General features: G+C 35.9%; 1 protein-coding gene across 1 annotated transcript in view; it reads right to left on the bottom strand.

Moving 5' to 3' along the window:
- Nucleotides 1-12833, bottom strand: part of DCAF6 (DDB1 and CUL4 associated factor 6) — an 87378-nt gene that overhangs the window by 42991 nt on the left and 31554 nt on the right. The window contains exons 8-11 of the mRNA XM_009890119.1: nt 12241-12334; nt 9495-9614; nt 9029-9274; nt 3564-3731 (exon numbers count right to left, since the gene is read on the bottom strand). Of these exons, the coding sequence (XP_009888421.1) occupies nt 3564-3731; nt 9029-9274; nt 9495-9614; nt 12241-12334 (628 nt within the window). The remainder of the gene's footprint in view (nt 1-3563; nt 3732-9028; nt 9275-9494; nt 9615-12240; nt 12335-12833) is intronic.

Here is a 12833-nt window from a genome sequence, read left to right as displayed (position 1 = left end):
GGGGGTCAGCGGGTCCGCCCTTCTGCGATGCTCCCAGGTGCCGCCCCGGGTGCCGCCCTCTGGCCGCCCACTTACCGGGTGCGCAGCGAATCTCGCTGCGCTCTTTCACAGCTTTTTTGCACACAGCACATACATACTGTTGTTTAAATACTGCACAGCATCTACTAACCCCCAACAAACAACTTACCACAATTACCGAATTAAATAAAGCGGCTATCAAAAAAATCTGAATCCAATACCTAAACAAAGGCTTGAAGACAAAATACACTTGATACACGCAGTATATACAGCTTCTAAAACTCTGCCAAATTTATGCAATACTTAGGAGAGGTATCCAGTAGAACAAAGGTCTCTGCCATCTGAGGATGAAGTATCTTTTTCCTCAATGTTGAATCAGCTCATTATAAATTATTATTCAGTTAACTCAGTTTCACATTCAACAACAACATGAACTTTTGACCGTATTTTTCTAAATAGTGAAGGTTAACCATTATAGATACAACTTACAAGTCCTCATGTAACTATTACAAGTCCTTAAACTAGGAGACAGAATAACTACCATACAGTCTAATTTTCTATTAAACCTGTAAAAGCTTTCAGCTCTTGACATTTTCTACTGGTAATTTCTTACATGACTGGAATATTTTTTCTCCACTCTGTGTCTACAGCTATAATTGAGCTTCTGGGATTGCAAAGATAAGGATTAAGAATGAAATACAGGTCAGAAGAAATGGCCTTAGTCTCACACTGAATTCCCCCCAAAACTGGAAGTGTAAATTATACAAGTTTTGCCAGAATAGGGATTGAGAATTTACAGCTCTGGGCCAAAGGCTATGACACCATTTCACATAGTAGCAGACACATTTTGTGGTGTAATTTTTTGTTTGAAAATTTACAACTAGTATGTGAGTGAAAATTGAACTGCCTTAAGACAGAGCATCAAAGACAACCTTGCGGAAAAACAGATAGAGATTGTCTCTGTAGGGGAATTTATTATTAAAAAAATAAAAAAACAAACCACAAACAAACAAAACAAAACCCCCAAACTAAGAACTACTTTTTCCTCCTACCACATTTCTGAAACGCCAACTTACCATAGGGTTAGAAAACAATTGTCTCTATGGAAAAGCAAAAGACCAAAAATCTGCAGCTCTAGTTTTCTAAAGGAATAGATGGCAGATACACATCTTCCAAAAATAAATCTTGGGAGGTCAGAAAAAGGGAATAAAACAAAGTAACTTGCATAAAAAGAAATGAGCAAATACAGAGAATATTTCCGTGTCCAGAGTGCAGAAATCTTAAAAAGTAAATAGACAGTGCAAAGGTGATTTGGATTCCCCCATCAAAAGAAACGAGTTTCATTTGTTCCCTCCCATAACAGGGGAAGGAGGAATACAATGAAAAAAGCTGGTGAAGCACAACAGGAAATTCTTGTATTTACAAATAAAAGTAGAAAGGAAAAGATCATGTAATCTTTTCTCAAATTTCTTGAGGACCAAACAGATTACATACTTAAATTTGAATTCCTCATTTTAAATCTTCCACTGTCTATAATGCTGAAGGGAACAAATTCCACCAATCAGACCAAACAGCAAAAATATATACATCCTAATGAGTTGGAAGTCAGGTAGCAAAACTGTTCCCCTTCATCTCCCCAGAAATAAATGTTTCCATATTGCTGAGTGAATCTATCTTTCAAAGATAGATTGTTTTAATCTATCTTTTAGATAGATTACTTAAAAAAGTAAAATGGTTAAATTTGAAAATTCACTGTCATCACACGAAGAATGAGGTAAACATTTGAATACTAGTTTCCTCCAAGGCTATGTAGGTGTTCTGTGGTTCCCTGGTGATTGCAAACAAAACGATCGGACCTTCCCATTAGTTCCCTTAAAATTTGAAGCACGTGGGAACTCAAAACTCCAAGAGGTGGTGATGGGATTCAGACTAATTACAGTACAACTCTGACTCCCAGTTAAAGCAATTACTCAGCTTAAAGCTTCAAATTTGTGTCAGTATGGATCCTACAGTATGTTCACACACAAGCAACCAGGGGTAAAGAATTACATTGCATCCTTGAAGGAGCACTAAGAAAGAGATGGGCAAGACAGTATCAAGTGAAACTCAGATCAACACATACTTCAGAAGTAGCAAAATATCCACAGATATACCTCCAGGTTAAAATTCTACAGATATGGTTTTAACCAAACTTTTTTTCCAACTTCAATTCAATGGGAAACAATTTATTAAAAATAATTTTTTTTAAGTCATTCCGAATAGAAAATTATAGATCAAGATCTATTGCATGTAAGTCTTATGGTTTTGCCTCTACCAACACGTATCTTTGAGTTAATAAATTCTGATGTTCAGTTTGCTAAAAAAATTTGGCAGCTTTTTGGTAGGGTTGTGTTTTTTTCCTGGCAGGAAACTGCAGCCACCTACAAGAACACAGCTACCATTGCTTTTTCTGTTTTTCTCCTACAGGTAAGAAGCACCTATGGCCACCATCCCTAGGATAAGCACACAACCCTCCAGGATTTACCGGTTTCCAAGCATTCTGAAAACTCACTGTTGAGTTTTCTAGTGTAGGAAGTTATTAAAAATTCAATAACTACATATTGCCACTAGAGCACTAGTTGCTGCTATATCAAATTGTTCTGTAAGGCTCCAGATAAACGATTGAACGATAGCAAGTCAAGATGCGAATGCATGACCCAGTCCTTATAAGTAATGTAGCCACACCTCAACTGTCACAGAATTTATCCATAGAAAAAAACATTGCTAGACATTACTTCTCAACACAAAATATGCCAATTTTTCACACAGCATGCAGCTCACTCACTTTTTACACAGTGCCATGACAAAGTTTGCTTCAAGTTTATGCTTTAGGGTTTGCCTCTTTATTCATATGGATGCTTCTCCCTAACTTTCTCAAATATGTCTCTTTACTATGAACATCTCCAAGGCTTTCTTGTAATAATTTTTAATCTCAATAAGACAAGAAAGAGGATGGTGAAATGAAAAATCAGTCTGCTCAAAAAAGGAGAGCGTATCTGGGGATTTTGGCTTGTTACAACTATTTTCACTATACTTACTGTAAAAACATAGCATTTAAGAGGGCCAAAATTCTGTTTTACTGAATTGTTACCCTGATTTAGCTTTCATTTTGCATACGTTCTAAGTCTTAAATGTTACTATTGGATACAATTAACACCAAAATGCAATTTCAAGTGTGTAAGTACCTTACACTATTCAGGACACAGCAATTTATTGCTCAACTGCTCTAACAAATATTGCACGTACCTGATACCATGCACCTCGGAAACTTTCTCCATAGAGTATCATTTAGCTATATAATCCAAACATGTTAGATAAATGAAAACTGTCAATATTACTCTTTCCTTTTTTTCCTAACCATGTGATGATAAACACCACCACATGCAAGGTAAGACAAGCAGCAAATGCGTTAACTGTCTTGTTCTCAAAGAGAAGCATCTCAGCAAACACCAGCAGCACAAACTATAACTACTTTAGCTGCTTAAGAAACCTTGACAATTGACAACCTGATGTCTGAGGGTCCTGTGAGGAGCCCTTAGAGGAGGACTGATCAGAGGAGGACGACCGTGGTGCTGAACCCTCAGCTAGCTCTCGCTGTCTTTGTTGTTCTGCTTTCTTAAGTCTCAGTCGCTGCAGACCCCTACGGATTATAGCTAACTCAGGTCCCATTAACTCTGACAAACAGGGAGGGAGGGGGGGGAAAAACAAAAGAGTATGTAAAAGAAGCATTGAAAATACAATATACAGAACAGGAGGGGGTGGGGGTGAGACTGACAGAGAGAAGCAACAGATACTAAGTGTAATTACAGTGAAAAAAAAATGTAAATAATTAACTAACATCCAGAAAAAAAATATTGAAATTGTTTTTCTCTTCCTAAATGCATGAATGACAGTACTTAGAAGTTCTGGATTTGTGTCATACAATACACACCCTCCCCATCTCCAACACTTAAACCATTTAACAAAGAATTATTTAATGAAAATAGATCCTGACTGATTCAAAACAAAGCAAAACAACAGAAGTATTCATTTTCCTGTTCCTAACACACATAACAAATGAGAATATTTGTGGTGTAAAGTTATGCAGCTGTGGTCTACAGTTAGGTTTTCAAAATGAATGCAATGGCTTCCTGATGTGAAAGAAAAATTTAGTACAATTTTGATCAAAACAAACCTGTGAAAAAAATAATCTGGGACTATGGAAATAGACGGCAGAACAGCATCTAATCAAAAAATAGACTTTACTATGAACTCGGTTTTTGTCTCAGACATTCCCAGTGGGTGAAGATTCAAAGTCTGAAAACACTGTTAAGTGGTCCTACAGAGAAAGTAGTATTGAATCATAAAAAATTCTTAGTATCATTCTCTTAACAGACTACACTTTCCGTTCCACATTTAGAGACTTCACTGTTTTCATTTTTTTTGTCTTTATTCATTTGTCACTTACACCGTTTTGGCATGTACCAGTCTGCTGCCTCATTAAGAGTATTTTTTGCAAACTGCTATAAAACTAGGTGTCCAAGTAATTTTTTATTCTTTCCATGCTCTTTGCAGATTTCCTCCACTTAAACAAGAGCTGTATAGCAAGTGCTTCTCTTTATACAACACAGACTGTATCTTTATTACCAATAGCTGAAGCACGTTGACCTGAACCACTGCCGAACTACTCTCATCTAGAATAGGGAAGCTAATTCAGACTCAAATATTCACATCAAATGCTCTAGCTAGCTCTGCTATAAACTGCTAGCCTAGACCTATCCTGAAAGTACTACAATCAAGGGCACTCTGGAGTATTTTGTAGGTACGAGGAAATTTGCAGAGAAAAGAAAAAATCAGTACTATGAAATGTTAAAATACTAGAGAGCATTACATTGGCATATAACCTTTCATCCAAGTAAAAGCTTTGCAAATATTCTGTAACCCTTATTCACTCAGTGAGGCAAACAAATTTCAAATTTTCCTTCATAAAAAGAAACAAACCCAAAGACAGAATCCAATCATTCAAAAATCAGTGGCAGGCACCAGTTAACATCGAACAGTTGTGAGCTTTAACATCCTCGGTCTATTACCACTTCTGGGAAATAAATCCTGCCAGTTTATGGTTGATGGGGTATAACAAGAAGGAAAAAGATACACTTCCTAAAAGGAATATGACGAAGAAATATGCCATGAAAGTTTTCGTGTGCCATGAACATTTATGGAAATTAGAACTCTAAACAGTCTAGAAAATGCTTTTAAGGAAATTTCAATGATGTCTAAAATTGCATTTTTCAGTACTTGCTCCTGATTCAGTTCCACTCCGTCCAGAGACAGCTACAATCTAAGATGTAACAAGAACTACAATTAAAAAACGTAGAGATAACTACCATCCTGAATATGTTCAATGGCGATACCTTTTAACACATTTCAGAATCTGTAAGCAAATGTTTATTTTGCCAGCAAATGAAGCAAGGAAATAGAAATGGCAAGGAAAAAAACCCAGCTATTGCCACTTTCCCATTCAAAATTTAAAAGTCAAGTTACCTTATATCAGAATATACATTAAGATTAAGCTTTACCCTAATTATTCAACTGCCCCCCTAGCACCCTCCCAATGGTACCAATGCATATCTGTAGTATTATTTATAGGGAAAAAAAGCATTATTATATTTTTACAGTTTGTTGTATCTGATGTTTATTTGTGGTTTAACACTACAGCATCTTAAAATTAATGTAAAAAATGGATTAATGGTTTCCACTGAATGGGCCAAGCAGGGCAAGAAAATAAATTTCTTATTTTTTCCTTAGTGACAGGCATGAAAATCTCCAGCAATTGTTCTGTCTCATTATAAATAAAACCCTCAAAACCTATTCAAACTTGCTGACAAGAACAGGGTGCTGAGATTTTGCACTCATCTTGTTGATTATTTGCAACTTAGTCAAATGTTCCAACTGTATTCTTCTAGAATACAGCCTCATAAAGTGACTTATCCCAACAAGCCCCAGTGCTGAACCATTTTTCTACTGACTCTACACATGTACTTTTTTCAAACATTAAGAAATGAAGTACGTAATTCAGATGTAGAAGCTCAAACGCTCGCCACATGGCATATTTTCTGGATCACCATACCAACAATACATTTGAATTATAATACATATGCAAAGGTACTGCTATTTCAAAGACAGGATTACCACCAGTGCCTGCATTCAGTACAGAAATCTGTAGAAATGATTTGTGGAAATTTGTTTATAAGTTTTTCTATTCCGTAGTATGAACTCATGCTCCAGTTATAAGTAAGTCATTACCCAAAAACATATTCTTCATTTGCTAAGTCTTTGCTACAATACTCAAACTACCACCACTTTATGCAAAATGATGGCTGAAGCCCCTCACTTACTTTCTTCTGTTTTCCAAAATGCTTCCCCAGTCATCATTCTTTTACAACACACCTCTACCTGGTCTTCCTACTCAACCCCACTGTATTTAAACTGCTATTCCTATTACCACTTTCCCTATCCTGTCACCCAAAAAGCAGCAGGTTTTATTCACCTCTAAAAGCAGCTAAACAAACTCAGGAATCCTGTTTTTGATGCAAAATAGAGTGTTTTCACATTTATAGATTAGAGACTGTGAGTAAATAAAATCTCAGAACTGAGCACCATCATGGGTTACGTAAGTATACAGACATTGCAAAATGGAAATTCTTGATCAAGCCTACCTATTCATAAACCCATTGCTATTCCTCTGCCATGACCTGCTCCCTTTGCCCAGTAGCTTCCCCTGTCTCTCCCTGAACTTGCCCGTGTTACCCAAAGATGTGTTTTACAGAAGCGTAAGTGTTTTAAAAGCAGTGCAAACTAGACAAAATGCTTACTATGTATGCAAATATATAGTACTATTAAGCTTACTCTTGTGGGACTCTTGTAAACAATTTAAAGATGATTCCTGGTCCTAACACTACAATCTGCATACAGCAATAAAGGATATGAGAAGAAGTTTTGTTTATTTCTGTGAATTTGGAGTTGGGTGGGTGGGTGTGCATGTGTGTGGTGTTTGTGATGCTGACTTTTTTTTTTTTTTACTACACTTGCTTAGGTGTAGTCAAAGAACCTACCAAACAGTATACAGTAAATTAGAAAGTATAAGTATCCACTGTCTGTCAACAAAACAACCACCACTATCCCTTTCAAAACTGAATATACGGAGTCTTAAATTGGTCTTAAACCCAAAGTAACACTGGGAAAGAGGAAATGATCTTAGAGAAGAGCTGGATCAAGAAAAAACAACTTCAGCTTCATGCTAGCAGAATAAACTTTTACTTAGAAATTCAGACAGATTTAGAGAAAAAGAGGAAAACACTTTTTCTAGTCCACATACATTCTTTAAAATGCAGGACAGAAAATGCACCATAATTCCAGAAATGCTCTCTAGTGCATTATCATTATGCAACCCACAAAGTTTCAATGACTTCAATCAATAATTCTTAATATGGGACATACTCTCCTGGCAACTGTAAGCTCCAGAATATGTCATATACTTTAAAAAAAAAAAAGAAATAAATATATAAAAATGAACCCTTGGTAATGGTATGTGTGTTCTTTGATGGTTATCCCTCTGTACCAGTGATAGTGGCAGCTAAATCAGGTTACACTGAATAAGAGTAGAGTGCTTAATCAATTTTTTGTGTGCATATTGTGAGAAACTTGAGCTTGCAGCAAGCTGACACCAATACTAATAAAAAGCATAGGTGACTAAAAGCCTTTGCTACTAAATAAATTTTCTAGCATTCACTTATTCTAGACATAGTAGCTGACTCTGTGTATTGTCATGCTTCTGCTCACTGTTTATTTCCTCTAATAAGTATGAGACTAGTTGCAAGGTTTGAAAGGGTGAGAATGATACATTTAATGAATTTCAACTTATGCCTTTAGCTTCCATGCCTTTCAGATAGATACCTCATCATTTCTCACCTGTCCCAAAGATTTTGGCCGCAGAAGCCACAGTACACCAAATAGCACACTTTTCCCTAGGAAATCCCCATATCTCCTTTCCTCCAGAATATCCAATTTAGGGCCTGAAGACGCTATCAGTCATCTTTTCCAATGACAATGACCTTGATTTTTTTACAACAGAATTGGTACAAGACAAAAGGTGAATTTACACAAACCCCACGAGATTTAAAATTCTGAACCTGTAGGTGTTTCAGATCACATCAAACTTTCCACCACAACTGTGAGGCCTAGAAACTCACTTTAAAAAAGTAAAAATAAACTCTCATGCAAATATTTAACTCTAAAGCCTATGGCATCTTTTCCTGCATAGCGACGGAAAAGGGCAAGTCAAAGTACAAGGTGCTCTTTTACTACCCAAATAAGTTTCTGACATGGACAGCAGAATATACTTTCTTCTTTGTCCCACAATAAGAACATAAGTTTGTATTAAATGCAGATGAGTTTCTTCAAGATATAAAAACTTAATATGTAGTATAATTTATTAACCAATAATGGAATAACATGCAAGGCGAACCTTGTCCATCCAGATACTTTTGAGAAGCAAAAAAATAACATTGTTGAGCGAAATGTTGAGGATGTAGATTCCTACTGAAGGAGACATTCTCTATTTCCTCTGATAACAGGCATAGGTTCTGCTATTCATTGCACAGATGCTGCTACAGCCAAATCACAGTTGAAGGCGGCATGATGTTATTTATATTCCATGAAGAGAACAGTAAGTTTAGAAAAAACAAGCAGTAATTTTTTATTTCTACTTCAAAAGAAAAATCTCTTTGAGATTCTTTCTTCAGACAAACGTATTCAGTTGATGGTTTTACTCTTGCTTTAAGTCACTCGGTAACTACAAAATACCTACTCTCATTAAGGATGTGCAAGAAAGAAAACAGACTGAGATCAATTACCCAAAATATCCTAAAATAAAAGTGTTTCTTATTAAAAGCATTTTTCACACACAACGACAAGATGGATTTCTTCTCACCAGACTGATGGAGCACAGGTTGAGCTGAGGCCCCTAAAGAAGGCCTTTGTTCATTATCAGGAGAGGACAATAATGAAGTTGAAGGGGGACTCTCTGTTGAAGATGATGTTGAAGGAGCTTGGGCTGACATTGTAGAAGATGATGATGACTGAAGTTTCTCAGAACCATCTACTTCCATTGCAGTTTCTGATTCTGTATTAGGTGGCATGTTATTAGTAGCAGAAGCATCTGTCCGACTAGTCCCACCTTTAATTAAAAATAGAAAAACAAGAGCCCAAAGGTAAATTTAACTCTGTCTCTAAAGTTTCCTTTGCATTACCATTCATATGGCAAACAAGTGTGCTCAGTTCTTCAGAGTGCACTAAAAATTAATTTACACCTCATAAAGGCTGATATTCGAGGCCCGTACATTCAGTATAAACATACTTTCTGTTGTAATTATTATTCTTGAAAAGAAGGAAATTACCTCTGGACCGTGATCTTCCTCGTCCTCGATTGCTTTGTGCAACTTCACTAGCTTCTTCAAACCACCTTGAAAGCATGTCTGACATCCTTTGCATTAGAGAGACGTTAGGACTTTGCTCCCCTGTAAAACAAGTAATGTGAAAGTTTTATCTACAAATTTTAAAAAAGCATTCATTTTTTCCCCCTATTTCTTCCATAAATAAGTTAGGAAAGCTTAGATTTTTATTTTTTTCCAGCTGATTATAAAATAACCAATTTTATCATTAAACAATGAAAGAGCAAAAAGACTAGCATAAAATTAGCACATTATGTTTTTAACATTTCCAAAAGGCTTCTTCACGACTTAGATTTTCCTCATAAGCGTAATTTAATATAGCAGCAAAGTTCTTTTAGGGATTTTCATTTTCACATTTTGAATCAGGCGTCAGGACTGCAAAGACTCTCAAGCAGCAGAATCTTTGACATTCTTTCAATATAACTCAAAACATTTTTTCCTCATTTTTTTTCAGGTTTTACTACTTATAAAAAAAAATTGTTTCAAGAAAATAGGAAAAATTCCATTTGTAAGGGGCTGAAATAGAATATTTGAATCTTTAAGTGTTTTTTGTATTCTGTGAAACAAAAAATATTTTCATACCCTGCACACAAAAGGTAACACTGAAAGATTCTGGACCATACTTGGGAAGAACATGTATAGTGAGAATACATCTCAAACATCAGTGCCTGCACAGATGTTACAAAAGCTGAAAGACTAATCAAATACCTGGAGCAACCTATTATCTTACAGGACTGCATATAATCTTCACTGCTAGGATATAGCTTGAATATATCATCATTAGACCTTGCTTTTAGATTATTTGCTTGAGTTTAAAAGACATTGTTGGGAATGGAGAAGGAAAGGGGAACACACCAACCTACCCCCCCAAAAAAACAATGCCCCTCAATCTGACCCCAATGCCTTTGTCTATCCTTATTTCCACACTGCAGGTCTCTGACCCTCCACTGCGATCCTTCATTCCCTTCCTGTACCCTAGGGCAAAAGAGCTCTGACCTCAGAAGCTTAAAACACAAAAAAATGGAATGCAACAGCAGAAAAAAACAGACAAAAAGGTGGTTAATGATGGGAAGACAGGACAATGAACAGTTAACAGAAAAATAAGTCACAGGTCACCACATGCCTGTCTAATGCAATATAGCTATTCTCTCTCAGTCACTATACAGTTGTATTAAATAATGCACAGTAAAGATACTGAAGCTTTGTTTTGAGAAAATAAAAATCTAGCCAATGTCTACAGTGGAGGAGTCCAGTGGAGAAGTCCTTTTCTCAGGCTTGATTTTCTTCCCAGCATATTTACTTGATACTATGGGGAAAAAGACAGCTAGAAGGACACCGAAGATATTTAGCTGAAAAAGAATTTAGATTAAACAGTAACTTTGTGCAAAGGCAAAGTTACAACTAATTTTGATGAGAAAGACCTGCAACAAAAATGATAGCAAAAGTGTCCCTAATATGAGGAGGTACACAAATAAGGTCTGTGGAATGAAAGCACCAAGTAAACAGAATGTAAAACTGTTAATAATCAAATCCTGTGATACTAGAATAAGAAGGCACGTGATGAAACTAAGAGAGCAGTTTAAAAGAAAAGAAAGTATTCCTTTACACGGTGGGCACTGACCTTCTGGATTTTTTTGCCATATGAAATATCATCAACAGGTTCAAAAAAGGATTACAGAAACTCACAAGCAATAGAACCACACACAGATTCCAAGGGAACAGATGGGAACGTACACTCTAAAGTTTCTAATCCAGTAATTCTGAGTAGTGGGGAAGCAACAAAGGTAACAGACTAAGGTAAGAGGACAGGCTCACATTCTCTCCCTAAACAGCGTCTCCTTTTGTCTGTGTCAGACAGAGAATCCTAGTCTACATGGACCATTATTAGTCTGATACAGCTAGACACTGTTATTCTAGTTTAGGGAATCAGGAAGATGAGAAAACCAACAAAGAAAATCTGGAAAGGGAAATGGTAGGCAGAAAAGGGAGACAGATTTAAGGGAAGTAGAACAAATACTTGTACCCTCACAACTGCCAGATTTAAACAGAAACACATCATTAGATAAAGAGCAAGATGAGTGACAAAGCATCCTCTGCCCTGCTTTGGTATCCCATTTTCTGACACTAAAGCATAGCTTTCTAAATGCTCTACCTACTGAAACATCAAGTAAATGAGTAATATATTACAAACATGAACATATAAGCATAAAAATTTAGTCACTACATGTGTTTTATAAAAAAATTAAAGCTACAATATTAGAATCCTATTGCTTTGAGTTCGAGTCCCCTAATGTAACCATTACAGAGCATTTCATTGGTAACTTTGATTGCATATGAGGCTTGACTACAAAAAGGGAAACAAGTATTTGTGTTACTACAGGACCAATGACAATGAAGTAAGCTCCCCTTGATTTACAGCAGCCTAACTGAAACAACACAATTTTTCTGGTAAGAATATTTTCAATTTAGATATTTTTAAAAATCACTGTAGAATAGCAGCTCTGTGTTAAATTCTAAGAAAACGATCTTAAGACCCGCCTGATTCTTAAAATATGAATAGTTCAATCAAACACATATTTCAGAAATACTTCAAAAAACATGGAAAATAAAATCCAAATCAAACTAAAAAAAACAAACAAAACAAAACACACATGCAAAACAACACCACTACCCCCAACTGCAAACACTTTACCATCTCTTTCTCGTTCACTCTCAGGCCTTGCTCTTGGTCCAGTATCTGACCAATCCCCTCTTAGCCGCAAACGTTTAACAGGAGGTTGCCGTAACTAGGGGAAAAAAAAAAAAAAAAAGAGAAAGGCATTACAAAGCTATTTATGTTAGACAGTACAGAATTCTAAGTTGAAATATAAATGCAGTATCTCATTTTTCTTAAGTTACATAAATTTGTATGTCACAAAAATAGGAACATTAGCCATATGTTCAGATCAACTATGAATAAGCACAACACTGTATCAATAGAATCCAAAAGTTTTAGCTATATGGAAGTTCAACAGTCTAAATCAATGACACTGAACTAATCCAGCTTCTATTTTATGCACTACTAAGTTAATTGAGGCTTTCCATACTGAGCAATAATAAAGGTTTTCCAGAATTCAGCCTGAATTCTGCAAAAACATTCACCTCTTCATGCTAAAAACAGCTTCAGTTTAATGAAATGTGGATTTGCAATTAAGCAAAAGGAAAAAATAACCAGACATTAACAAAACAAAGACATTTTATGAAAATACACTTTAGTTTATTTTTTAACTTGTGGTTTTTCAATTT

Source organism: Charadrius vociferus, unplaced genomic scaffold (genome assembly GCF_000708025.1).
Source record: "Charadrius vociferus isolate BGI_N301 unplaced genomic scaffold, ASM70802v2 scaffold287, whole genome shotgun sequence".
Taxonomy (NCBI): domain Eukaryota; kingdom Metazoa; phylum Chordata; class Aves; order Charadriiformes; family Charadriidae; genus Charadrius; species Charadrius vociferus.
This window is presented reverse-complemented; position numbering and strand designations above follow the sequence as displayed.